The sequence below is a fragment of the Malus sylvestris genome, chromosome 11, assembly GCF_916048215.2.
Source record: "Malus sylvestris chromosome 11, drMalSylv7.2, whole genome shotgun sequence".
NCBI lineage: Eukaryota > Viridiplantae > Streptophyta > Magnoliopsida > Rosales > Rosaceae > Malus > Malus sylvestris.
In genome coordinates, this window is record NC_062270.1 from 11973020 (window position 1) to 11996677 (window position 23658).

Here is a 23658-nt window from a genome sequence, read left to right on the forward strand (position 1 = left end):
TAATTAAGTTTCTCTCATAAATTTGAGATGGTTGTATAACCAAATTATAACTTCTTCCAAGTTTCAACATCCAACTTCCAACCCAAGTTATGAATTCAACATCAAGGCCGTAAAGATCTTTTGTCTAAGGTTTCCTATATGGTCCTCCAAAGTATGAGACACTCCAGAGCACAATAAAATTTTTGCAAACTCTAAAATATCAGATACCCCGGAGCATCATAAAACTATTGCAGAATATATTCATTGCAGCGTGTATATATGTACATTCTCATGTGCCATTGTCTGTATATAGAGAGGGTTTATCTATGGGTTTACGTGCATGATATAAGTACTAGTGAGTTTACGAGGAAGGAGGGTTTTTGCCTTTTGGGCACCAAGTCATTGTTGGACTGGTCCTGCATAATCCTGCGGTTCATGGAGACGGAGTCCAAAAAGTCTCGAAACCAGCGACAGTCACATGACAATGGGTGGCTGTGCTGCCGAGCGTTGGCAGAGGGGACTCACATGCAAAACGCCTTCCCTACTTTGTCTGCCCCATTTTCTCAACTTGGGAGAAGTGGAAGGATGAACCAATTTGGTCTTACTATCTTTATCCTTGTTTTAAAAAGTTGGTTTTTATGGAAGAAAGAAGCACTCTAGCCCTTTTTTTCCTTCACGCAGGCATTTTTGGGAGGAGGATTTTAAGATAAACATTTTTAATTATTTGAGTTGCATATCTTTAATTTGGTAGTTCAAAAGTTGCGTTAATTCCTCCGCATCTTTTCAATTTGGTTTGCTTAAAAACCAAAATGAATGCAGCATCGTAGTTACCATTGAAGTTTAGCTCTAAATTAACTTTCTCACACCACAACTTTCTTACACAACAACTTTACCAAACAGCCAAACAATAAAAAACCTTTTGAAAAAACAAAAGTTGTCTCAAATATTCAACAAGGTCTTACTTTGAAAAGCTAAGAATTTGTAAATAAGTTTATATGGAGTGCGATTACTTTTTTCCGTTGAAATTAGTTTTAGAGTGAAACCTCAACCTTTTCAAATAGTGCATTCAAAAGAAGATCATTTTAAGATAAATAGAGATTCTTGAGATTGTATTCACCTCAAATATGGGCTAACATAACAATGCTCAACCAAAGATTTTAACACGGCATCTTAGAGCCCTTGTGTTATCTGAAAGCGTTTTTAACCCTCGGAGGATAACTAAATGTGTGTATGGAAATACTTTTAAAATAACAGAAAGTGTTTTTTATGAAAGTTCTTTTTAAAATAACAGAAAGTGTTTTTGATGAAAGTTCTTTTAATCAATCTCGTACCCCGTCTAATACGGGTCAAGATTCTTAACCGGGTTCAGTCGGGTAACGGGTTTGAACCAATCTAATACACTGGGGTTGCCCATAGAGCTTTTTTTTTTTTGGTTGGGCCAGGAGTTGATAAAACCCGGCCCAAATCAGGTCCTCCTCCTTGTCGCCCGACCTGAACAAAATCAGCTACCCACGGCTTCCTCCATCTGCACAGAAATATGAAGAAATCAAATCATTCAATCCGCCATGATCAGCGTTCTTGCTCAGGTTCGAAATTACAAATTCGAAAATTTTAATTTCGATTTGTGGTTTTCTAGTATGAACAAAATTTGAAAAATGCAGGAGCGTCTGCTGGGCGCTGCACTCGGAAGCATACTCACGGGGATCGTTGTGTTCGAGCAGCGCAGGTGCATCTACAACTCTATTTCCGGCGCCAAACCTCTACGAGTTTCCCAGGTAGTTTCCAATTTCCTTGTTTAATTATTGCGTTACGGCGTCGTGTTTGTGGCGGCTGAAAACCCTAGCTTTAGTGTGTAAAGTCTTAATCTTGTTGATTTTTAGCCTTTCCCAATCGGTCATATTAACCTGTTGATGAGGTTTTGGGGAGGATTAGGATTGCTTAATCAGCATACTTGGCTCATTTGTTGTGGAAATATATTTTGATTATTTTTATCTTATTTTATTTTTATATGATAATCATTTTCTCTACATGACCCTGTCAATAACGGGGTGATTCTTAAAACACTAGAAAACTTTTGCAATGAATTGTTTAGCTCCTAGCTTGCTGTGATTGAATTCTAATAATTTCAACTTTCAAACTTCTGCAGATTGCAGAGCCCATTTTTGGAAGGAAATCTCGTGCAGAGTTGGCGCACCTTTGGAACAAAGCTGTGGACCAGACATTTCGACCTGTGATCGAGTCTCTTCGTTCATCTGGATGGTAGATTAGATATACGCACTGCTCTGTTTTCGTGACATTAATACGTGCTAAACTGAACTTGCCCCACGTTTGTATTTTTGCATATTTTGAGCAACCAGACCATGATTTCAAAGGCATAATAATTTTGCTGGCAAACTATATTTTTATTTTTGAATTTATATCAGTGAATTATGCTTGTCTTTCTCTTCATGATTCGTGACTTTCAGGACACCTCAAGATGTACGAAAGATAATACAAAAAAGGGAACCCAAATGGTTTTGGCCCTTATTGTCAAACCAATCTGTTGATGCACAAAACTGGATGATCTTGGTACAACGTAAATCCGACCGTGAATCTGCATGAAATGTAAATAACACAAGAGTTATCGTGGTTTACCCCAAGGTTTGGGCTACGTCCACACTGATTGTATTATATTTCTCTGAAAAGTGAGGGAGAGAGAGAGCTCTGAGAGTGTGAGAGCTTTGCTCTAGATAGAAGAGACTTAAAGTTTGTGAGGATGAGGAGGTCCTTTTATAGAATAAAGGCTCCTCCCTTTTTTACATATTTGCCCCTTCCTTTATTACATAATTACATTTAAGTCTCCTGAGTATTTATACAAGGTCTAAATACGAGACCCTAAATATGGTATAAACATTAGTCCCCCAAGTCTTCAGTCAAGAGAGTCTTTTGGCTAGAGACTTGAAATTTAGTCCATGTGTAGGCCGAAGTAACTAGATGTTGTCTTAAACTAATACTCGATATGAGGCGGTACTCAATCTGAAATGATGTTCAACTAGAAGTAGCACACATTGCGAAGCTCCTCGGCTCGTGGCTTATGTTGCCTTGGTTGGCTCGGCTTGTGGCGTTTGAAGGTGAGGGAGTCTCTTTTATAGAATAAGGGCTCGTTCCTCAATACATAAGTAATGTGCTAAGTCCCCTAAGTATTTTTCATGAGGTTTAGTTGAGGCCCAATATATGGTACATGATGTAGTCCTCCAAGTCTTCGGTCAATAGAGTATGTTGGCTGAAGACTTCAAATTAAATCCATGTATGGGCCGAAGTGGCGGTTGTTCGGTGGCGGTATTTGTATATCCTGCACTGAAGTTTTGTAGGTGAAGCTGTGCAAGTGAAGCTTTGAAACTAGAGCTTTGTAAATGACGCTTTTGAAGCTAAAGCTCTGTAAATGAAGCTTTTTAAACTGATTGACATGAGTGATGCTCATGAATGTTTATGTTGATTGACATGAGTGATGCTCATAGATGTTGTCATGAATGATGCTCATGAATGTTAGCATGAGTGATGCTCATGAATGTTGACATGAATGATGGTCATGAATGTTTATGTATGATTGTCATGAGTGATGCTCATGAATGTTTATATATGAATGACATGAGTAGTGCTCATGTATAATTTGGAGTATTAGGCGTACTTTTAATCACCTGGTTGGTGGCATAAAGGATAGTACGAGTTGTACATTTCATCACCTGGTTGGTGGCATGAATGGCTAGTTGCCAAATTAAAGTACGGGTTGTACATCTCATCACCTGGTTGGTGGCATGAATGGCTAGTTGTCAAATGATATTAGAGTACGGGTTATACATTTCATCACCTGATTGGTGATAATAGTGGTGGGTTGCCGAATAATTGTGGAGTACTAGGCGTATTTTTGGTCACCTGGTTGGTGATAATAGTGGCAGGTTGCCGAATAATTGTTGAGTACTGGGCGTACCTTTGATCGCCTGGTTGGAGCTATTTTGGGCTTATGGGCCTTCGCCCTCCACACAACATTCCAGCCCATTTATTTTGGGCTTTGCCGTTTTTTTTTTTTTAACTACCCTCTGATGAGGGTTTATACATATTACCCTCTGATTAGGTTTATACAGATGTCTCCGAAATGTAAGAAAAATAAATTACCTTATACAAAAACCAGAAAAGTAAATCACATCATTCTAGTGGGGTGTTTATTCCTTGCTATTTCCTGTTCTCCTGTAAAAGGTAATAGCTGCCTGGACAACCCTGACATCACCCACTTGCTTTTCTTGTTTTTCTTTAAAGTGACAGCTGCCTGGACAGCCTTTTCGACACTGCCCATTTGTTTTTCTCTGGCTTTCTCAAAGAATGAGAATATGCATGATGGTAGGCATCTTCGTCGACAAAAGAAAAAGTACCATCCTGGCGTTTTCCTTTCTGTATTCCTTTTCTTCCCTTTTTCTTTTTCTCTGCTCTTTAGCTGTTCCAACTGTTTTAGCAATAATTCCTCTTTTAACAAAAAGATTGTTCTTCGCCATCTCCGTGTGCCGCACCGCCTTCGATTCTGAATAAAAAACCATACCCTGAAGGGCGTCTTTGGCAACAATGGCTTGCTGAAACGACATTCGAGCTACCACATTCAAACTGCTTGAAGACTTACTGCCATATTCTTTGGTGCTTTCTCTCCCTTTCTCTTTCTCTCTCTTCCTCCTCCTCCTCCTATCTCTAATCCTCCATCGCTGATTCTCAATCCAAATCATGAAGAGTGGGACCGATCAGCAAAAACAGCAATGGCAATTACGCAGGAAGAAGACGAGGGCGAGGCGCAAGGGATGCAACGGTGGTGGCGGGTTGGTGTGATCGAGAAACGCGAATCCCGACGCACTGTGAAAATTCCATTCTCCTTCGAGAGAGCGAATAGTGAGATGAAAAAGCGCAATGTGTTAACATCTGGATTATCAACATTAGCGGCCATCCAAGAGTTCTGCGCTATCTGACTGATAACAAAAATGAGGTGTAGAAGAATCGTTGTTGAGAAGTATAAGAACCCGTTTTTCTGTTTCAGATACTGTATGAACGGCTTCAAACCTATGCCTCATGTTTCTCTCTTCTTGTTTAATCAACCGGTCACATGACGCTCTGTGTTGCTTTACTATGTAAGTCTTCTTAATCTCTTTGGACGATATTCTGCTTTGTGCTGAAGTGGCATCTGCAAGCGTTTCAGGACCGGCGGTTTCTTCATTTGCATTGACAAGGTCCTGAAATTCTTAGCTCGAGGCCAACAGGTGGTGATAAGAAGCTGCTTGTAGGATCTCCCCATCCAAAAATGCTACCAATTTCAGAGAAATCGACTGACGGAGGCGATGGTAACTCAATTGGCAGAAACGACGGCAGCCATGGAGGAGATGAATCAGTGTGGTGGACTGGGTGTGCTGCATGAGCAGCAGCAGCTGGGGCAACCCCACCGGCACCTGGAGCAGCAACGGCACTGCCACCACCAGCGCCAACATTCAGGATGAGGTCTTCAATGTTCCTCTTCTTGGCGAGCTTGGCGAACAAGCCGGGCTAGTAAGACTCAACAGTGATATTAGCAGCTTTTGCCACTGTCGCAATCTTTTCAGCAGTGATGGGGATGCCATCATCGTGGAGGATTAAGGCGGCATAGGTGCAAGCAATCTCTGAAATCGACATCGTTTTTCGCTGAGGGAGATGAGATCTGAGATTGATGGGTGGTAGAGAGCTGCGCGACTACAAAACCTCAACATTTTCTGGTCTAGGGTCTTCCGATTTTTCTGCTTTCTGGGTTTTGTAGAGAGAGAGAAATGAGAGAGAGATGGACTGGTTTCTTGGGGTTTTTTTTTTGGGGGGGGGGGGAAAGCTTTGGGTTGTTAGATTTTTGCAGATTCACAGTGGTGAGGTTTGATGAAAAAATGAAAGAGTACCGACATAGTTTTTTGTGTCGATTCCCACAGACGGCGCCAAATGTTGATGCACAAAACCGGATGGTCTTGGTACAACGTAAATCTGACCGTGAATCTGCATGAAATGTAAATAACACAAGAGTTATCGTGGTTCACCCCAAGGTTTGGGCTACGTCCACACTGATTGTATTATATTTCTCTGAGAAGTGGGGGGGGAGAGAGAGCTCTGAGAGTGTGAGAGCTTTGCTCTAGATAGAAGAGACTTAGAGTTTGTGAGGGTGAGGAGGCCCTTTTATAGAATAAGGGTTCCTCTCCTTTTTACATATTTGTTCATTCATTTATTACATACTTACATTTAAGTCCTCCAAGTATTTATACGAGGTCTAAATACGAGGCCCTAAATATGGTATAAACACAATCCATCTGGCTCTTTTCTTCCATTGCTCCATTGCGACCATTGGAAGTTGATCTCTAACTAAACATACGTCTAGCTTTATGGTTGTTACTACAAATTCCTCACCTAGGGCTTGACTGTGACTTTCCTTTCTGCTGTTTGTGACACTTTTGGTTTACTTTAGGAATGCTTTTCATCCTTTTGAAAAAAGAGGACACAAGCGTTTGCAGATTCTAGCTCAAAGGTAGTGTACTTTTGTATCCATAGTTATGATAAGAGTTCGATGTTGACGTTTTTAGAAATTGTAGGACAGAATCATGAAACCATTTTTTTTTATGTTTTACTTTCATTATTGTATGTTACTTGCCACTTAACTTGTTAACATGTGACCTCCGTTTTCTTTCATATTGCTCTCAATGTGGATTGCGTTATTAATCATTTGGTTTCTTAGTTGCTTGAATGCTGGAAGGTGAAGGAAATTAATTACCATTTAATAAATACTTTTTACTAGTAAATACCGTGCACTGGTCACTAATGATTATAGATACATACTACATAATCTGGTTTTAGTACAGTGGAGGATAGATCAGAGAGAGATCCAAGTAGGGTTGTAGTCTGGTAGATGGCTTGGTCAAGCCATGATGGTTCATGCAATGAGAAGAGAACTTCATACATCGGGTTGAACTGTGTTGGCTCGACTCATATGTGATCTGCGTGTGACAAACACATGGTAAGCCCCCATTGCCAGAAAGACTGCAAATGCTAAACCGCACACAATGCCAGCAACCCCAGCAGCTCCGTATCCTGCACCGCCATTCTGTGATGTAGAGTATTTGCTCTCGTGTGCTTCTGTTGCTTGCACTTGAGCTGCCACATGCAATGGTGAGCAACTGGATGTAACACATGGGTCTTTGGAAATGGGGTTTTGCGACGTTGGATTGAAGAAATCATATTGTGACGGTGAAATTGCCGTTGGGTTTGCTCTGGCAAGGCCGTGGGGGGCTCTCTCATCAGCAAAAGCAACGGAGAGAAGGGTCAGAGAAGAGAAGAAGAGAAAGATGGAAACCCTTGAAGGCATTTTTTCAGACTTGCTAATGAAGTAGTAGTTGTAGTAGTTAGTGTTTTCCTATGATACTTGTGGGTGCTTTAGTGTGGCTTTTATAAGATCCTAGGAGGGAGTGGTGGTTGCTTGGACTAGAATTTTGGTTATGAAAAAGAGGTCCGGGAGGGAACAGAATGATGGTGGTGACATGGTGGTGTACTCCATTGATCTTCCCCATCCCCTAATAAAAATGTCTAAATTCTAGAAATACTTTTCAAGGTCAATTTCGTTGCATTTTTTTTAAACTAATCTATCCGAGTTCTTGACCTGACTAATCACTAGGTCCTCTGCTTGACCCAACAACACTTGGGGAGCGAGAAACTCTAGCATTTGCTTGGTTGGTACCGTGGGAGAAAATCGAAGCCCATACCACTTGAGAGCAAACCAAGGACTTGACCGCTAGACCAACAACTCTTAGGTTTGTTGCATATTTTATGAAGCATTATACCGTTGAGAAGTTGCATCTAGCATGCCAGTTTGGTTGGAAATGTGTGACCTATAGTAGTAGCGGGTATGATTGTCATTTAAATTTGTTGACAACCTTATTACCTTCACTAGTTACTACTGTAGTCTATTGATCTCGTTTTTCCTCCACCTGAGTGCCTTAATTTTACACATGAGTGGGGACGTGGAATATAATTAATCTTCTCCAAACCTTTATATCCTTACTCAATTGATAGGTTTTCACAATCATTTGAACACACTAATTAAATTCATGGTTGTCACATGCAAACCACTTTTCTCACCCCATCTCATTCATTATTTTCTGTTTAGGTTTCCGAAGACTTCCTTCTATCTTTTAAGAGCATCCCTAATGAGAGAAGCCAAATCTTTCGAAATGAACGGTTTGGATGTTTTGTTGGTAAGTTCTCCAATGGACGAGATGTAAAACACTTATTGGCCGGACAATGTAAGTAAAAATAAAAATGTCATTCTTACCATATTTGTATCATCTCTTTAATAGAAATGAGACTCACATGTGTTGGTGGGTTTTACTTCTACTAGATGAATGATACAAATAGATGGTAAGTGTAGCATTACTCAAGTAAAAATATAAATTCTTTTTTTTTTCAATTTTTAGGAGTTGTGCCCCGCCATTGAGTAAAACATATATTTTTATATCTCATAAATGTAAAATGAGATGTATATGTGGAGAGATTTTTTAATGTGCCCGGAACATGGTTATTTAGGCCATATGTAATTATATAAGTTGAGAAAAAAAATATTCTATTGTCGCTTCACTTATATAATGACATATGATTTTATATCTCGCATACTGAAAAATCTCTCGCACATGTGGTTTTATATCTCTGATTTGTATAACTCTATCAAAGATGCTATGAGAAGGGGAGTTGAACACGGAATTTCAAGTACAAAAATAAATTTTCTTAATCAAGTTTAACGTCTAGTTTAATTATCATTACATAAAAAAGAAAAAGTTCATTTGAAGTGTTCTTGTAATACAGTACAAGTGCAATTATACATGCATTGGAAACAAGCGTGGATGTGGTTTTATGAAGGTTTCTTAGATAGAGGTGGATTGTCTGCTCTCCCATTTTCATACTCTTTATATTCTCTTTTGTTTTGTGTGGTCATAGTTAAGTTAAATCAACATTTTATATTTCTATTATTTTTTGTTTTATTATTTTTATAAAAAAATTAATATAAAATATTAACGTGGTTTAACCGCAACCGCACAAACAAGAAAGAATGAGAAGAGTATGAAAATAAGAGTGTAGACAATCCACCTCCTTCTTAGATTGGAGGGACAGAAAAGGCGACGTCCGTGTTTATCCATTTCATGATGTGTATAATTGTAATCATAATGGGCAGCCAAGCTTTGTGTGCGTGTCACCGGCCTTGATATTTGACATTATTGCACATGTTTAAACGCATGCCATTGCCAATTTCACTAACCTCAAATAAATATATGTCCTTTCTCCCTCACCCTCGAGAGATTTTTTCAGTATGATCAAAATACGAAGTGATACACCACATGTCATTATACAAATAATGAGATATGTGTGTTAAAAATTAATAACTTAAAAACTAAAATTTCTCACAACTTATATAAAAACACGTGATATATCACTTGCATTCCGGTCACAATGAAAATTTTCTCCTTCCCTCCACTCTAACATTACAATCATGACTCATCACACCCTTCAAAGCTTTATGTTCAACTCTCTCTCTCCCTCTCTCCCTCTCTCTCTCTCTCTATGACACAGTGGCACTGAGGCTTCACCTAATGCATACACAAGATCCTTGTTAATTGGTTCAGGGCATCACATGTTTGAGCAATGCACCTTCCAAATCACAAGAGTTTGATTGTATGTGATAAACATCTCATTCTATTGGCTACTTCAAACATGTCTTTGTTTTTGTGTTTTGTAAGCAAAATACTTAGATATCACTAGTTTAAATCCTTCCAACATTGGGCATTGAACATCAATAGCACTCGTTTGGTGTTTAGAAATTATGTGGATAGATCGATTAGTAAAATTCAAGGTATATTAGAGGTAGAGATGGATGATTTTTCATTTAAAAGGGTTTGGACATGAAGAGACATATGTCTACTAATCTTACTATGTTTTGTTATGGAGAAGGGATTGGAATGTAAATGTTTTCTTAATGAATAATCTACTTTCTATCTTCAAGTTCGATTCAATTGTTTCATTTCTTCCTTAGGCGTCCCTTTAATATAATGGATGGGTTATTCATCCCAATTCAATCCTAGACACGAGACTTCATTCTTTGGGACAACAACTCATGTCCCAAATGATGTAGCAACAGTTCATTTGTTTACAATTGGGCCTACTATAAAACTCGTTCATTGGCATACAGTACGAAAATGTTATGTGATATGACACGTCAGTTGGTCTTGTACAAAATTAGATCAACGAGGTGGGCCAAAGGCCAATGAAGCCCAAGGAGGATAAGGCTCCAAGCCCTTGGCTGGTGCTGTTCTCCCTACTTTGGAGTCATCAAAGTAGTCCGGTAGAGTCCCCCTACATCCTTCCTGCAGCACTCCTCAAGGGAGACTTTGGTAGAGAGCCGGAGGATGAGCGTGAGTAACGCCACAATGCGATCATCAGGAGCATGGAAGAGATCAAGCCCTCGGCCAAGCAACGGCCATGAATGACTGACACTTTACTAACAATGCTGGTAGAGGTGGGTTCAAAAAATCGAAAACCGAAAAAAAAATCGGACCAAACACTGAACCGAAACCGAAAATCGAAAGAAAAAAAAAAACCAAACCGAACTGAACGGAGTCCCTTTACACTTTATGAATGTATGCCCATTTTTGTGAAACTTTTGTTGCCAAGTTTGAAACTAAGTCTATGGTTTTTTCAAGGAGCATACTTGGTTCAATTAGGGAGGATATTTCATTGATTATAGAGGAAAGTTTTGGATGGCTTTGAAACTTTGAAAAGCTTTTCTAATTGTTTGTTTTTTGAATGAAAATGGTGATCAATTTTTCTTTGCAATTGAGGCTGTTGATAGCATAGAATTGGTTTATATGATCTTGTATATGTACAACTACCTTCCCACTTTCCCTATTTTGTTATTATTAGTCTACCAACGTAAGCCTTTATTCTAAATTCCATATTAAAAAAATGATCAAATTTTATAAAATTAAAAAGAAAACCGAAACCAAACTGAATAAAACCAAACCGAACCGAATAAAAACTGAAAGAAAAATGACTTTCACGAGACAATGCGGGATTTCGAAAATCTTTTAGAGGACATGGCAACATTTAAACCCATTCCATACGAATCATGATGACGGACCTTGACTTCAAATCCATTGAGCTCGGCTCGGTATGTGAAGCATGAACTCTGGCCTAAAGAAGCTTTCAAAATAGCGAATGCCCATCAATGTTATGTTTCATGTATAAACACCAAACTTTTCTACACAATTTTTTTATTAGAGTAAATTTTAAGGGAGCTTTCATGAAAAAAGTTTGGGCTAAATTTTTTTTAATAAAAAACCATGCTATAAATTTATTTAATGAAAAAGACTTAGATTTTAATGAAAAATTCTTAAATTTTAATAAAAATGACAAAATAACTTAAATTTTAATGAAAAAGACATCATTTTAATATTAAAAAAATAAATAAAAAATAAAAATTGACTCGCAAACCTATGCGTCCTCATACAAACAGTTTATGAAACTTAGTACACTGTTTATGAAACTTACTATACTGTACTATTTGTGAAACTTTCTACACTAATTATGAAACTTAATGGTATTACACTGTTTATGAAATTTAACGATAAATGAAGATTAATTATAGAGTAGTTATATAATAATATATGTGTAAAAACAATATAAAATTCCTAATCCTACTTTTGTGTATATAATCTACAAGGGACAAATTGGACTAAATTCATGCACAAGCAGTAGTCTAATACATATACGAAGAAAATATTGGAAAATATAAAATTGTTAGAGAGAAAGAGGAGGGGCGTTGTTGTCAGGGAGAGTAGTTGATGGAGGAGAAGGAGATGAAGAATAATGAGGCGATGATGAAATATTGCACGCGCTTTACTTAGGTATTTTTTTGTTTTTTTGTTTTTCATTATCTTGTACTTATCATTAAATAAAGTTATAACATAGCTTTTGGTTAAAATTCAAAGTTTTGAAATCTTTTTCATTAGTTTTCCTTAAATTTTAATGCTAAGTAGATCAATTTTTTAAACTAAATTTGCTAAACATATGATGTGTCAAATTTATTCAAAGAATACCGTACATCATGCAGAAGATGAAGCAAGAACATTATTTCGCCAAACACCTTAAACAAATAAGTAGAAAAAGTATAATTTAAAGAAGAAAATTACAAACCGTATAACCTAAATGATATTTATTTGCTGCTTTGTCACTGCTTACGAAAATAGATCATAGTCAATAGTGTATGTAAGAGTTAACATTGTGCAATACTTGTATTCGTACTCCTCAGCATATGCTATGAGCCTATGTCATTCAATCAATTAAAAAAAAATGAAAGTTATTTTTATCGAAAAATTAGTAAGTATCATAACGAACTTCTATTCACGGGTAAATTAAAGAGTATTAATTCTTGCATCCAAATTCATATGTTTGTTCTCTCGCTTGTAAACATTTGAACATGAACTATCATTAAATTACCTAAAAACTAGAAAATAATTAATTTTCTAATTAACCTAACGAATAAGAGTGACATGAGTGGCAGCAAAACATCTCTCTCATTACATACGTAACTCCAACAGCAAAAGTCTTTAAATTGAAACAATATCTGCATCATCAAGCAGCTTAAAGCATTACCTACTTATTCCTCCCCAGAAAACGACCAGAAAGCCATAGAATATCGACGAAGATAAGATAGAATAATCTACTACAAAAAAACTCTATAATTATTTCATGTAACATCATCAACCTTTTAAAAAGATAGACAAACCCAGCTCTAATGACCTGGCATGCATATATACATGTGTTGTCCCTATAGGCCTTGGCCCTGACTACTGCATGCCAAAGATAATGGAAATCAAATGCACCATCGATCTCACTGCCAAGGACCACCACCACCACAAAAACCCGCTACATAAAGCATCTTTATTATTATTTTGCATGTTTATCAACACCAGTTAAATATATGATATAAACAATCTCATCAGCAGCTTTTTAATATTTGAAACGATAAGAACGTATAGAACTCAACTCATCTCTGGTTTTGATATTATATTATTGCAATTAAAATTTAAATTACACCCACAATCCCAATTCGAAAGAGAGGTCGTAGATTGATAGATAAGAAAACAAGGTGAAAAAACTGCATCCAAATGATTCATTAGCGTTTTTCGATGGATTTAATTTAATTAGTTTCTTATATGATTAAGAAATGAATAAATATATATAATTTCATGAGTTATCTATTGATCAAATTCGTCAACGTTAAGAAGAGAAATGTACTAACAAAAGCTAGCTAGTCGCTTCATCATGGGATATGATATCACATTTCTACCAATTTACACCAATGGAAACGTGGAGTGCTCATACCATGGGGACAAATTAAGAGTGTAATTTAGCCAATTTTTTATTTATAAACCCCACCATTTAACTAAAGTTAAGTTAAAGTGTATCTTTCATTATCTCTTAATCAAATGACCCCATTTTCAAACCTGATTAATTAACTCTACCTAATCTGATAATTGTGCTGAGGAATATTCATTAAACTAAAACCAGGATAAGCATTACAAGGTACAACTCGTATTTCATTAGCTTTCTCTGGCATCAATATAAATACACAACCACTTGAAAAGGTGACAAGAGAAAATAGTAAATAAAATAAAAGATAAGAATACACAGAAGAAATGAAAATAGCACAAACATGCAAAGCAAAGATAACAAAGAAGAGATGGATACAAAATAGCACTCTTTGCCCAAAGACGTAATTATCTACAGTTCCACCGCCCTTCAAATTTCTCCTTTTGGGACCATGAGAGACTTGCACTCCTCTATTTTGTTATCCCTTTAGAATCACCATCTCCATTTGAAAACCATGGATGAAATTAAAAGCCTTAATTAATTAAGCATTGCTTCTGAAAGATCCCAGAGCCTTGATGGCTCCTGCTCTCAGAATGTATTGGTGGTAGAAGGCAGCAATGGCAGCTCCAATGAAAGGTCCAAGCCAGAAGATCCACTGAGATATAAAACGAAACCAATTAAGAAGAGAAAATAAAATAATTAAGTCAATTTTTGGGAAAACTGAGAGGGATCATACTTGGTCATCCCAAGCTTTGTCCTTGTTGTAGATGACAGCAGCTCCAAAACTCCTAGCAGGGTTGATGCCAGTTCCAGTGATGGGAATAGTGGCCAAGTGAACAATGAACACAGCAAATCCAATGGGAAGTGGGGCCAAGACCTTAATTTAAGACGATAAATAATTTGTAGAGTTAATAAAATTGCCTAAAATGAACCAAAAATTGAGCGATCATTTGGTGTACTGACACTCGATCTGAAATTTATTTAAGTCACAAGTTCAAATCTCATGCTAACAAATGAGTGAGAGATGTGCTTACAGGGACGTGAGAGTCTCTGGCATTTCTCTTGGGGTCGGTGGCGGAGAAGACGGTGTAGACAAGAACAAAGGTACCGATGATCTCAGCACCCAAACCAGTGCCCTTGTTGTAGCCAGCAGACAACTCGTTGGCTCCACCACCATACTTCATGTAGTATGACTTCTGGAAGGCCTTCACCAACCCTACACCGCAGATAGCACCCAAACACTGTGCTATGATGTACAACACTGCCCTGATCAGTGAAACCTTGCGAGCCAAGAACAGCCCAAAGGTCACAGCTGGGTTAATGTGTCCTCCTGCAATTGTCATAGAAACACAAGACTTAGATTCTGTTATAAGTACTTTTGTATAAAGCGCTTTTAGTCCGTAACAGTTTTTGTTAGTAGCACTTTTAATGTAAACACTAAAATTTATTCAAAGTTCAAGTACTTCTGAAACCCTAGAGTCACTCGAACTTCCTCCAAAAGCATTTATCATATGTTTTCAGGAATTTCTTTCAAGTGCTTCTGAGATTTCATAAAAAAAAGTTCTGTTTTTGTCAAACACTTCCAAAAGTGCTTCTAAAGTTTCAAAAGCACTTTTATCTATTTATGCTAAGGACCGAGAAAAAAAAGAAGACATACCTGAGATACCGGCGGTGCAGTAAACAAGGACGAAAATCATGCCACCGAAGGCCCAAGCGATACCAAGAATGCCAACACCGCCGCATTGGTCAGCCTCGCTCTGGGATTTGTAGCCAATGACGGTCAAAACTGTGATGTAAAGGAAGAGGAGGGTGGCAATGAACTCAGCAATGAGAGCTCTGTAGAAAGACCACTTGGTGAGCTCCTCAGCATCAAACAAGGGGGTTGGAGGAGGGTCATGGTAGTCTTTGGTGGCAAACTCACCGTGTTCAGCTCCCTCTACATCTTTTGCCATGGCTTCTGTGACTAATTAAGTGGCTTTTGGCTTTTGAAGGAATGAGAGAAGAGAGAGGTCGTTTGGGATTGTGAATGTGGATGGAGAGGTGTGAGTGTAGAGGGGTATATATGGGGCAGACAAGAGTGATTGTATGCTAAACAATAATTAGGAAAGTAAGTATGTTTATGTTATTGTTTAAGCAAATAATACATGATGATGAAAATGATTTATGTTATTTTTATGCCGCCCATAATCCATATTAGCTTGATTTCGCTTGCATGGGTCCCCTCCTGGTCCCCCAACGGCTACTAAAAATAAAAGGGTTTTACTTTAGTTTCCCACCATTCATCACTTTAGAGATATAATATAATCACCCAGTGTCCTAGAGAGTAGAGACAAATAAAGGGTAGTTGTTAGACCTACAAGGGTTCTTTTTATTTTTTATTTTTTATTTTTTTAGAATTATTACTCAATTTAAAATGGCAAATGTAGTGGGTAGAATAATGCCTTGAAAACAAAATGGTAAATATAAAACGGTCATCCAGCCTAAAAAAAGGTATAGCCAACGGTCTAATGCTAACACACACATTTTTTACTTTTGGTTGCTTTGGTTAATTACTTACGATGAATGCATTTATAAGAAATGAGTATCATTTGTTTTCATGTGCTTATTAACAACCGATGAATTAAAACGAATGTGTATGATTCTCGTTCATGTGTTAACAACTTAGGAATGAAAATAAATAGATCCAAGTATCTCATATGTTCTTATACCTTAAAATCGAGGAATACAATTACTAATTAAGAGAGGATTGTTCATCCGTAGGCAATCTTTCATATTTACATTCCTTCATATCCCTTTTATTTTTTATTGTAAATGTAAAGATTTCTCTTCGAGCTCGTATGAATGTGTTTTTAAAAGGACAGAAAGCGTTTTTTATGAAAATATTTTTAGAACCAATATTTAGTAAATATGCAAGTAAATCCTGAAAAAAGCACTTAAAGTGCTTCTTGAAAAAAGCACATAACTCGTACTTCTTGCAGAGAGTACTTAAAGTGCTTTTGGAACCCAAATTTTGTTTTTCTAAAAGTGTTTTTGGTCATTTTAAAAGTACATCCAAACAAGTCATTTTTCTTTTTCTTTATTGCTTTCGTGCATGTAAATTGTTTTACCAAAAGAAAATTTCTTTGGTAAGAATTGCATCCACAATTAAATGGAAAATATGCAACGTTACCCCCAATTGTGAAAAACAATAAAAAAGAACCTGAAAAAAGTTGGGGAAATTCACATATATAATAAGAAGCCTACCATTGTGAATTCAATAATAAAAGGAAAAGAACCATTATCTCTAAACTTTTAATTAATTAATTTATGAATATTTTATCCCTAAATGTTTTGTCAAATGTTAGCTGATGACGGTTTGCCAGAAGAACTTATCTGGATCCTACCTAAAATCAAATGGTGTACATATATGGTGGTTATGCACCACTCGTCATCTCAATTATGGAACTGATGGTGTTTTTTTTTTACTCAGATTTATTTTTATAACCAAAACACAAAAAACATGTTGAGTTGAGAATTTAAAATAGACTTATTTAAACTTTAAAAAAATAGGGAAAAAAAATGGTTTCAAGTTAAGTTGATATCGTATTGTAATTTGATTTTAGAATTTATATGTATCTTAAAATTGTTGAGTAAACTCTCTTTAAATTTAGTAAAATTATTATGGTTGTGCCGCTGGATACAATTTGTGGATGTGTATGACTTTAACCACTAATCGAAAATGTACCACAACAATCTAGAACATGAAAGTAATTTAACTTAGAATTATATGTATCCTAAAATTTTGTGTAAATTCTCCTTAGGTTTAGTAAAATTAAAGGATGAGAATGCTATGGTTGTGTGGTTAGATGCAACTTGTGGGTGTGTATGACTTTCACCGCATATCGGAAAAGTGGCACAACAATCTACATCATCATGAATGTAAGTGGCTAACTATAATAATATGCGCCAAGTCATTTTGAAATAAAATCCATTTTTCCCTCACTTACTCTGATTGGGAAGTAGGGAATCCGTGTGTAATTTTGAATTAAAGAGCTACTATTACTTTTATATATCGAAATTATCTACATATGGACTAGAACAATGTACAACTCCCTTACACTTACGTTCAAATTTCGATTTTCATTTAGATTAAATTTAGCTGTTGTTCAAATGAAGAAATTTTTTGACTATTTACTAAGTATTTTATGTAAGAGCATCTATGCCAGTCAGCCGATTGATAAGGCAATTGAGTTGAATTGCTCTTGGATCTTTTTCCACCGGTCCAGAATTGGAAAGGCAATTGGACCAAGGGCTTGTGCTTGTTAGACTGCCCTTGCAACAATTGTATGGGCTTGAGCCTGTTGGGATTAGACAATGGCCTAGAATGCTCTCACAGCCGTTAGATTTCCAACGGTCCTATTTTGAAACTTATAGATTGTGCCACATGGCACAATTTGGTGCATCTAATTTAAACAAAATTTGATAAATCAACGGCCTGTATTAATTCGAAGTCAAAAAATTATCAAAAAATTCTTTAAAAAATACAATTTTTTTTAGCAATACACTTAAAATTAAACACATTTAACAAACTTACAAAGTTCAACAATCTTCTTCATTCGCCTTATTTTTTTCATTAATTATTGCTTGTTTGTAATGCTATGTTTTGCTTTGTATTTAAAATTAAATTATTAGAGTTAAATAGGGAGTTTATTTTTAAAGAACAAACTTACTAAGTACACACTTATAAGGCTTAAACATAAAACTTATATTTGTGAATAGTATTCACTATTTCTCTTGCCCTTCATCTTTCCAAACGGATGAACTTGCACAAAAACAATTAATGTTCAGAGTGCATAATAAGAGCAACTCTTGCCCTTACCTTGCCCTCGCCCTCCTAAAAGGGGTGGAGATGCTCTAAGCTAAGTTTAGGTACACCATAAATAAAACAAATTTAGGATCCAAACATTGTACAAAAATACATAGCTCATGACAACCTCACAATAGATAAACCACATATTTAATTTATATTTTTGGTGAAATATTGATGCCATGAATTGACAACCATGGCCGCCCCACTCTAGTATAAGTTATAACTCTAACCCTTTTGGATTGTTTTTTTTTTCCAATTGACAATATGACATTCCCCAAATCCCATTCTCCCATCCACAATTCCACATTTTGTTTTCAATTACTTTCAATATTTTCTTGGTGTGGTTTTTTTTTACCACCTTGAAATTATGGCTAAAAATGCAACACTAGTCAAAAACTTGAAGGGTGGATGATGTAATTGAAAGAAAAAATTTATTTGTGTTTTTGGCTTTGTGTGGCTGCAAGTGACTTCTCATTGGCCGGTGCCTCCTCCAATTTTTTAGTCCATAGTTTAACCATATGTTTTTTTTTTAAATAATAATTTTTATTATAAAATGATAAGATAACTTACATTAATTTAATGGGGAGTGAGAATCGAACATAGGATTTCAAGTGCGAGGACGAATGCTCTTAACCAACTGAATTACAATTCACTTGCATTTAGCCATATGTTAATGTTAAGTAATTGCTAAATGGTTGTGTAGACATGTAAATTTTGGTGAAATAAGTACTCACTAACAAACTAAAGTTTTGACATGTCAGGACTTAAGTGACACACATTGTGGGTCTCACAAGTTGCGCACATGCATGTGACTCATCAAAATCGGACGAGCCATCAAGAGTGATACGTGTTGACATTTGGTTGAAAATAATTAAGGAGTTATCTTTAATTAACCTTGATTTAAATCTAACAATTAACCAAATTAAGGATGAAGTTGATTGATTTATTTGATAAAATCAAATATAATTTGATTAAATCAACATTATTTGATAAAATCAAATTGAACACGAATCAAGTCCAAATCAAGTTTTGGCCCCTGCATCAATTAATCAAGTACAAATTAATATCAAATCAAGCCTCAACTAAGATATGGAGAGGCCTATAAATACGAGCCTCCAAGATAAAAAAAAGGGGTCTCACATCCACATATCCCTCAAACCGTCAAACTCTCAAACACTCTACACACTCAAAAAAACTCTCCGCATTTTCGCCACTCTCGTGAAGAACTACCAAATTTATTTTGTAAACATATTTTTGTTTTATTTATTGTAGAAAATTCGTGACCCTGAGAGAGAGAGAGCAGGAATTAGAAATAAAATAGACAAGAGATAGCTCAAATCTAAAGACTTCGAAGAAAGAAGTAATGATGTATCCTTTAATTCGCCCTAAGTTTTTGGCCTCATACAAACATCATAAGTGGCAGACAATTGGAAAGGCATTTTAGTATTGTGCCTTTTGTTGACTATCCATTTTAGTCCAAAATTTTAAGTTCAATTCATCTCTCTCCTACATTTGTTTGTCGCTTAAATGTAAAAATGGTCCATGTGTTATAGTTATATGGTCAATTTAGTCTATGTATTTCGATTTGGCTAATTTGATCCTCGTATTTGTTACTGTTAGCCAATTAAGGACATTTAATTCAATCTCTTTTAAAAAATTCATAAGAAAAATTATATGAGATATATTACTATTTCTCTTTATAGAAAAATGCAAATCAGTGAGAAATAACATATATAAGAGATAAAGCTTCCAATCTAAAAAATGATTAAGGTTGTGACATAGGAAAGAGAAGGGGTAATGTTAGGGAGGAGGTTGGGGAGTTGGGAGGAGAATAATTTTTCTTTTAGTTTTTAATTTTATATTATTTTTAAATATTTTAAATCAAATAAACAAGTTTATAATAATTTATAAAAAAAAATTAAAGAAATTAGATGAAAATATCCTTAATTGGAAAACAAAGATAAACACAAGAACTAAATTGACTAAATTAAAAAATTAACCCAATGACTAAACACACATGGACCATTTTTGTCACAGCCCGTCCCGAGATTTTATTTATCGAGGTTGTGAAATGACGAAATTACCCTTAAGGTGACTAAGGTACGTGTGACGTATAATTTGGAATAATTCATACTCTCCCAAATTTTTGGAAGATTTTAAATGGATTAAAAGTTATTTGAAATTTGTGTGGTTAGGGAATGAAAGTATGGCTTGTTTTGGGTGGACCACACATACACACATGGGACAAGTTCTTCCATGTGCTCTCTCTCTCTCCTCCCTCGCAGTTCTCTCTCTCTTCCTCTCGAACCCGTACGGACCAAAGCACCAATCCCTCAATTTCTTCGCGAATCGAAGCCAAAAAGGTGAGTTTCTTCATCCTTTCAACCTCCTGATTCGATTGGTGTCATTTTTAGAACTGGAAACCCTCGATATCACGTTGAAACCTCGAGGTCTGATTTGAGTATTGTTCATGCACACGTGAATTGTTGAATTTCAGGGAATTCTAAGCTTATAGTGAGCTTAGTAAGGTCCTAAGGAAGCTCGGAGTGTTTAGTTTGAAGGTTTTAGACGTCGGGATCGCCAGGTTCGAAGTTGGCCGGTTTTCTTGGAATTTCTCCGGTGAGATTTCGTATGTTTTTTGGAACCTTAAAGTAGTGTAACATGATTCTACACGCTTAGGGCTTCAATTTGATATAAAATGCATGAAACATGGTTGAGAAATGATGGAGAACAAGGAGATTGAAAAATCTCCAGTTTTCCGACGACCAGCAAAACCAGTCCGGCGACTTGAGGAAGAAGGTGACCTGTGTGAGGGTGCGTGGGTCCGTGCCTCTCCCGGTGCGTGGGGGCGCGTGCGGCCTCGAAATTTTTTTCTAAAAATACCTCGACGTCCATGACGTCGAGTAGGTCACTGTGGTATATTCATATACCCAATTGAGCATCGTATGAGAAGTTATTACAAATTGTCGGTTATGTGCTTTAAATAACGTTGTTATAGTTGTTTCGCATATAGGTGATACCTATCCCGAAGACGAGCGCATTCAAGGACGTCATGGGGGTTACGACCCTTCGACTTAACTTATCAGTGAGTGGGCAGTTATTTTCTGTTATTACCTATATACTACTGAATTTCCCAGAAATTGAATTTAAATGAAAGTATGTTTTTAAAAAGCCATGCATGCATATTATGAATTATATGAATTAGTAATTGATGCATATATATGTGAAATGGTGTTGTGGATGCACATGTGAGTATCAGGTGAGTTTTATGTTATTCATGTGAACTATCGATGAAGTGAATTGTGTTGAAAGCTCAAACCTGCACCCCTGGTGTTAGTGCTTATATTATTCACCCTGCACTGCACGCTCACCTTGGATCCAAGTAGGTGCATGTCGTACAGACCATGAGAGGGTTCTAACATGTCATACAGACCATAAAGTGGTTTCGACTGTAGGTGATTTTAGATTATTATACAGATGTTGATGAGAGAAGCACTAGAGCGTATTCTTACACCATTCTTATCGTACAGACTACTTCAAGTAGTTCCGATTTATGTGCAGAGTAGTGCCGTACAGGTCACTGTGGTGACTCCGGTTGGTTTGGATATTGAGCTATGGAATTAACCGTACAGGACCAACTGCAGGGTCTCCGGTTGATTCATTATGTCACCTATTATATTGATGCATTCTTAATCTGCTATTGACATTTATAGCATGGCACACTTTCTGGTATTGGATAAAGATTTGTGATTTGAGATATAGGAAGATTTATATGCATATTATGTTATTTTCTGGGAAAGTATACAGGTTTTACAGCGAGGGGTTAGAAATGTTATTAATGAAATGTTTTCAAAAAGCTTTGTTTTACTGACCCACTCAATTTTGTTTTGCGCACCTCCAGGTTCTAGTTAGCAGCGTTAGTGGTCCACGAGGATTCCCACGGCGTACTGACAGACTACATAAATGTAGGACTCACCTTCGGGTGTTGTAATTTAGTTATGTTCCTACTTGAATGCACCTAGTACTTATGCTCTGAATATGTGTGTTTCACACTTAAACTCACTCTAGCATGCCAATTGGATATTATTGCTAGTGTTTGGTTTTTTACTTCTTTGTATTTCTCTTATCTATTGCTTCCGCGTCGCACTTTTGGTTACGTCACACTCACGTGACGGCCAGCACGCCTTGATTCTAGGATCGGGGTGTGTCAATTTTAACATTTAAGCCTTTGTTTGTCAAAACAAAAAATATTTAAAAAATAAATAAATAAAAGCAAATAATGCTTTACACAATGACAAAAATCAATCATATTATAAACTTTAGTGTGAATTCGATTCTCACCGATTTTTTTTTCTCCCACCAATTAATCATCTAACTCCATTAATGCTAACGCTCTATTTCAAACATATGTAAAAATATATATTTCTTAATTTTCTGTTCGGCCTGTGGGCCTATATGGATTGTACATGTCAATAAACTCACTGGTGGACCCTCTCATCTTCTTTCGTTTCTTGGGTGAGCCGGTGGCTTGAAGAATCTAGAAAGACCCTAGATGGAAAAACACAAATCAAGCTGAGGAAATTTCAAGAATTTAAGAGAAGGGAATTTAAAGAAGGGATGTGATATCTACACATCCTTTTTTACTTCTCACACATCTTTTTAATTTTTGACCGTCGAATCAGATGAATTGAATAAATTAATAAGAGGTGTGTGAAAAGTAAAAATATGTGTGAATAGCACACCCCTTTAAAGAATTTAAAAAACAAAACCTTAAAAATTAAATATCTCCCCTCAACCTTGGTGGGGGCCGTAGTGCTCGAGTACGAGAGGAAGAAGATGATGAACAGTCATCTCTTCTTTTTTTGTTTTTTAAGTTTTTAATTATATAAAAATAAAACTTGTTTTTAATTATTTAAATATTTTTAATTAGACTTGTGGAACTCAATTATGTGTCATATCAGCACATAACAAAAATTTTAATGGAGTTATGACAGAAGGATCACATTGATTTGCAACACCTATTTTTAGGGACTACATGATCGATTTTCAATTTCAGAGACCATTTTGAAGGGGTGGGCAAATTTCGGGAACTACTTGTGATAAAAACCCTTTTGTATATTAAGTGGTTAATGCATTTATGTTGTAGTCCAAAATTTTAAGTTCAATTCCTTTCTCTCCTACATTTGTTTGTGGCTTAAATGTCAAAATGGTCCCTGTGTTATAGTCATATGGCCAATTTAGTCCCTGTATTTTTGGTTTGGCTAATTTAGTCCTTGTGGTTGTCATTGTTGGCCAATTAAGGATATTTAATCCAATCTCTTTTAAAAAATTCATAAGAAAAATTATATGAGATATATTACTCTTTTTCTTTACAGAAAAATACAAATCAATGATAAATA

The 23658-nt window shown here is 36.3% G+C and overlaps 3 protein-coding genes across 6 annotated transcripts; 1 reads left to right on the forward strand and 2 right to left on the reverse strand.

Annotated features, from left to right (window-relative positions):
• The first annotated feature begins 1401 nt into the window (after nt 1-1401).
• On the forward strand, nt 1402-6685 carry LOC126589297 (uncharacterized). Of its 4 annotated transcripts, XR_007611789.1 has the most exons (5): nt 1402-1565; nt 1641-1754; nt 2126-2238; nt 2445-2742; nt 6175-6685. XR_007611789.1 is itself a non-coding variant. In XM_050254568.1 (4 exons), exons 1-4 carry the CDS (start codon nt 1545-1547, stop codon nt 2578-2580), a joined length of 384 nt encoding a protein of 127 aa, XP_050110525.1. In that variant the 5' UTR covers nt 1402-1544; the 3' UTR covers nt 2581-2818. The 4 variants fall into 4 exon arrangements, 3 of the variants coding, with proteins under 3 accessions (XP_050110525.1, XP_050110527.1, XP_050110526.1); XM_050254568.1 differs by lacking the exon at nt 6175-6685 and having other exon boundaries at nt 2445-2818; XM_050254570.1 differs by lacking the exon at nt 6175-6685 and having other exon boundaries at nt 1403-1565; nt 2456-2544.
• A 67-nt stretch (nt 6686-6752) lies between these two features.
• Nucleotides 6753-7446, reverse strand: LOC126589296 (uncharacterized). Its single transcript, XM_050254567.1, has one exon. It carries the CDS (start codon nt 7358-7360, stop codon nt 6950-6952), a length of 411 nt encoding a protein of 136 aa, XP_050110524.1. The 5' UTR covers nt 7361-7446; the 3' UTR covers nt 6753-6949.
• Nucleotides 7447-13612: 6166 nt separating this feature from the next.
• LOC126589291 (probable aquaporin PIP2-2) lies at nt 13613-15454 on the reverse strand. The gene is made up of 4 exons (XM_050254561.1): nt 15068-15454; nt 14445-14740; nt 14147-14287; nt 13613-14065 (listed from the first exon to the last, which is right to left on the reverse strand). The coding sequence occupies exons 1-4, from the start codon at nt 15360-15362 to the stop codon at nt 13952-13954; spliced, it is 846 nt and encodes a 281-aa protein (XP_050110518.1). The 5' UTR covers nt 15363-15454; the 3' UTR covers nt 13613-13951.
• Nucleotides 15455-23658: the final 8204 nt, after the last annotated feature.

Bases quoted from the DNA above. Each gene is read 5' to 3' on its own strand.
- LOC126589297 (XM_050254568.1), top strand. From the start codon at position 1,545: ATGATCAGCGTTCTTGCTCAG. The intron at 1,566-1,640 runs GTTCGAAATTAC...TGAAAAATGCAG, and splicing joins TGATCAGCGTTCTTGCTCAG to GAGCGTCTGCTGGGCGCTGC. The intron at 2,239-2,444 runs GTAGATTAGATA...CGTGACTTTCAG, and splicing joins TCTCTTCGTTCATCTGGATG to GACACCTCAAGATGTACGAA.
- LOC126589296 (XM_050254567.1), bottom strand. From the start codon at position 7,360: ATGCCTTCAAGGGTTTCCATCTTTCTCTTCTTCTCTTCTCTGACCCTT.
- LOC126589291 (XM_050254561.1), bottom strand. From the start codon at position 15,362: ATGGCAAAAGATGTAGAGGGAGCTGAACACGGTGAGTTTGCCACCAAA. The intron at 14,741-15,067 runs GTATGTCTTCTT...TGACAATTGCAG, and splicing joins CTGCACCGCCGGTATCTCAG to GAGGACACATTAACCCAGCT. The intron at 14,066-14,146 runs GTATGATCCCTC...TTTATATCTCAG, and splicing joins ACAAAGCTTGGGATGACCAA to TGGATCTTCTGGCTTGGACC.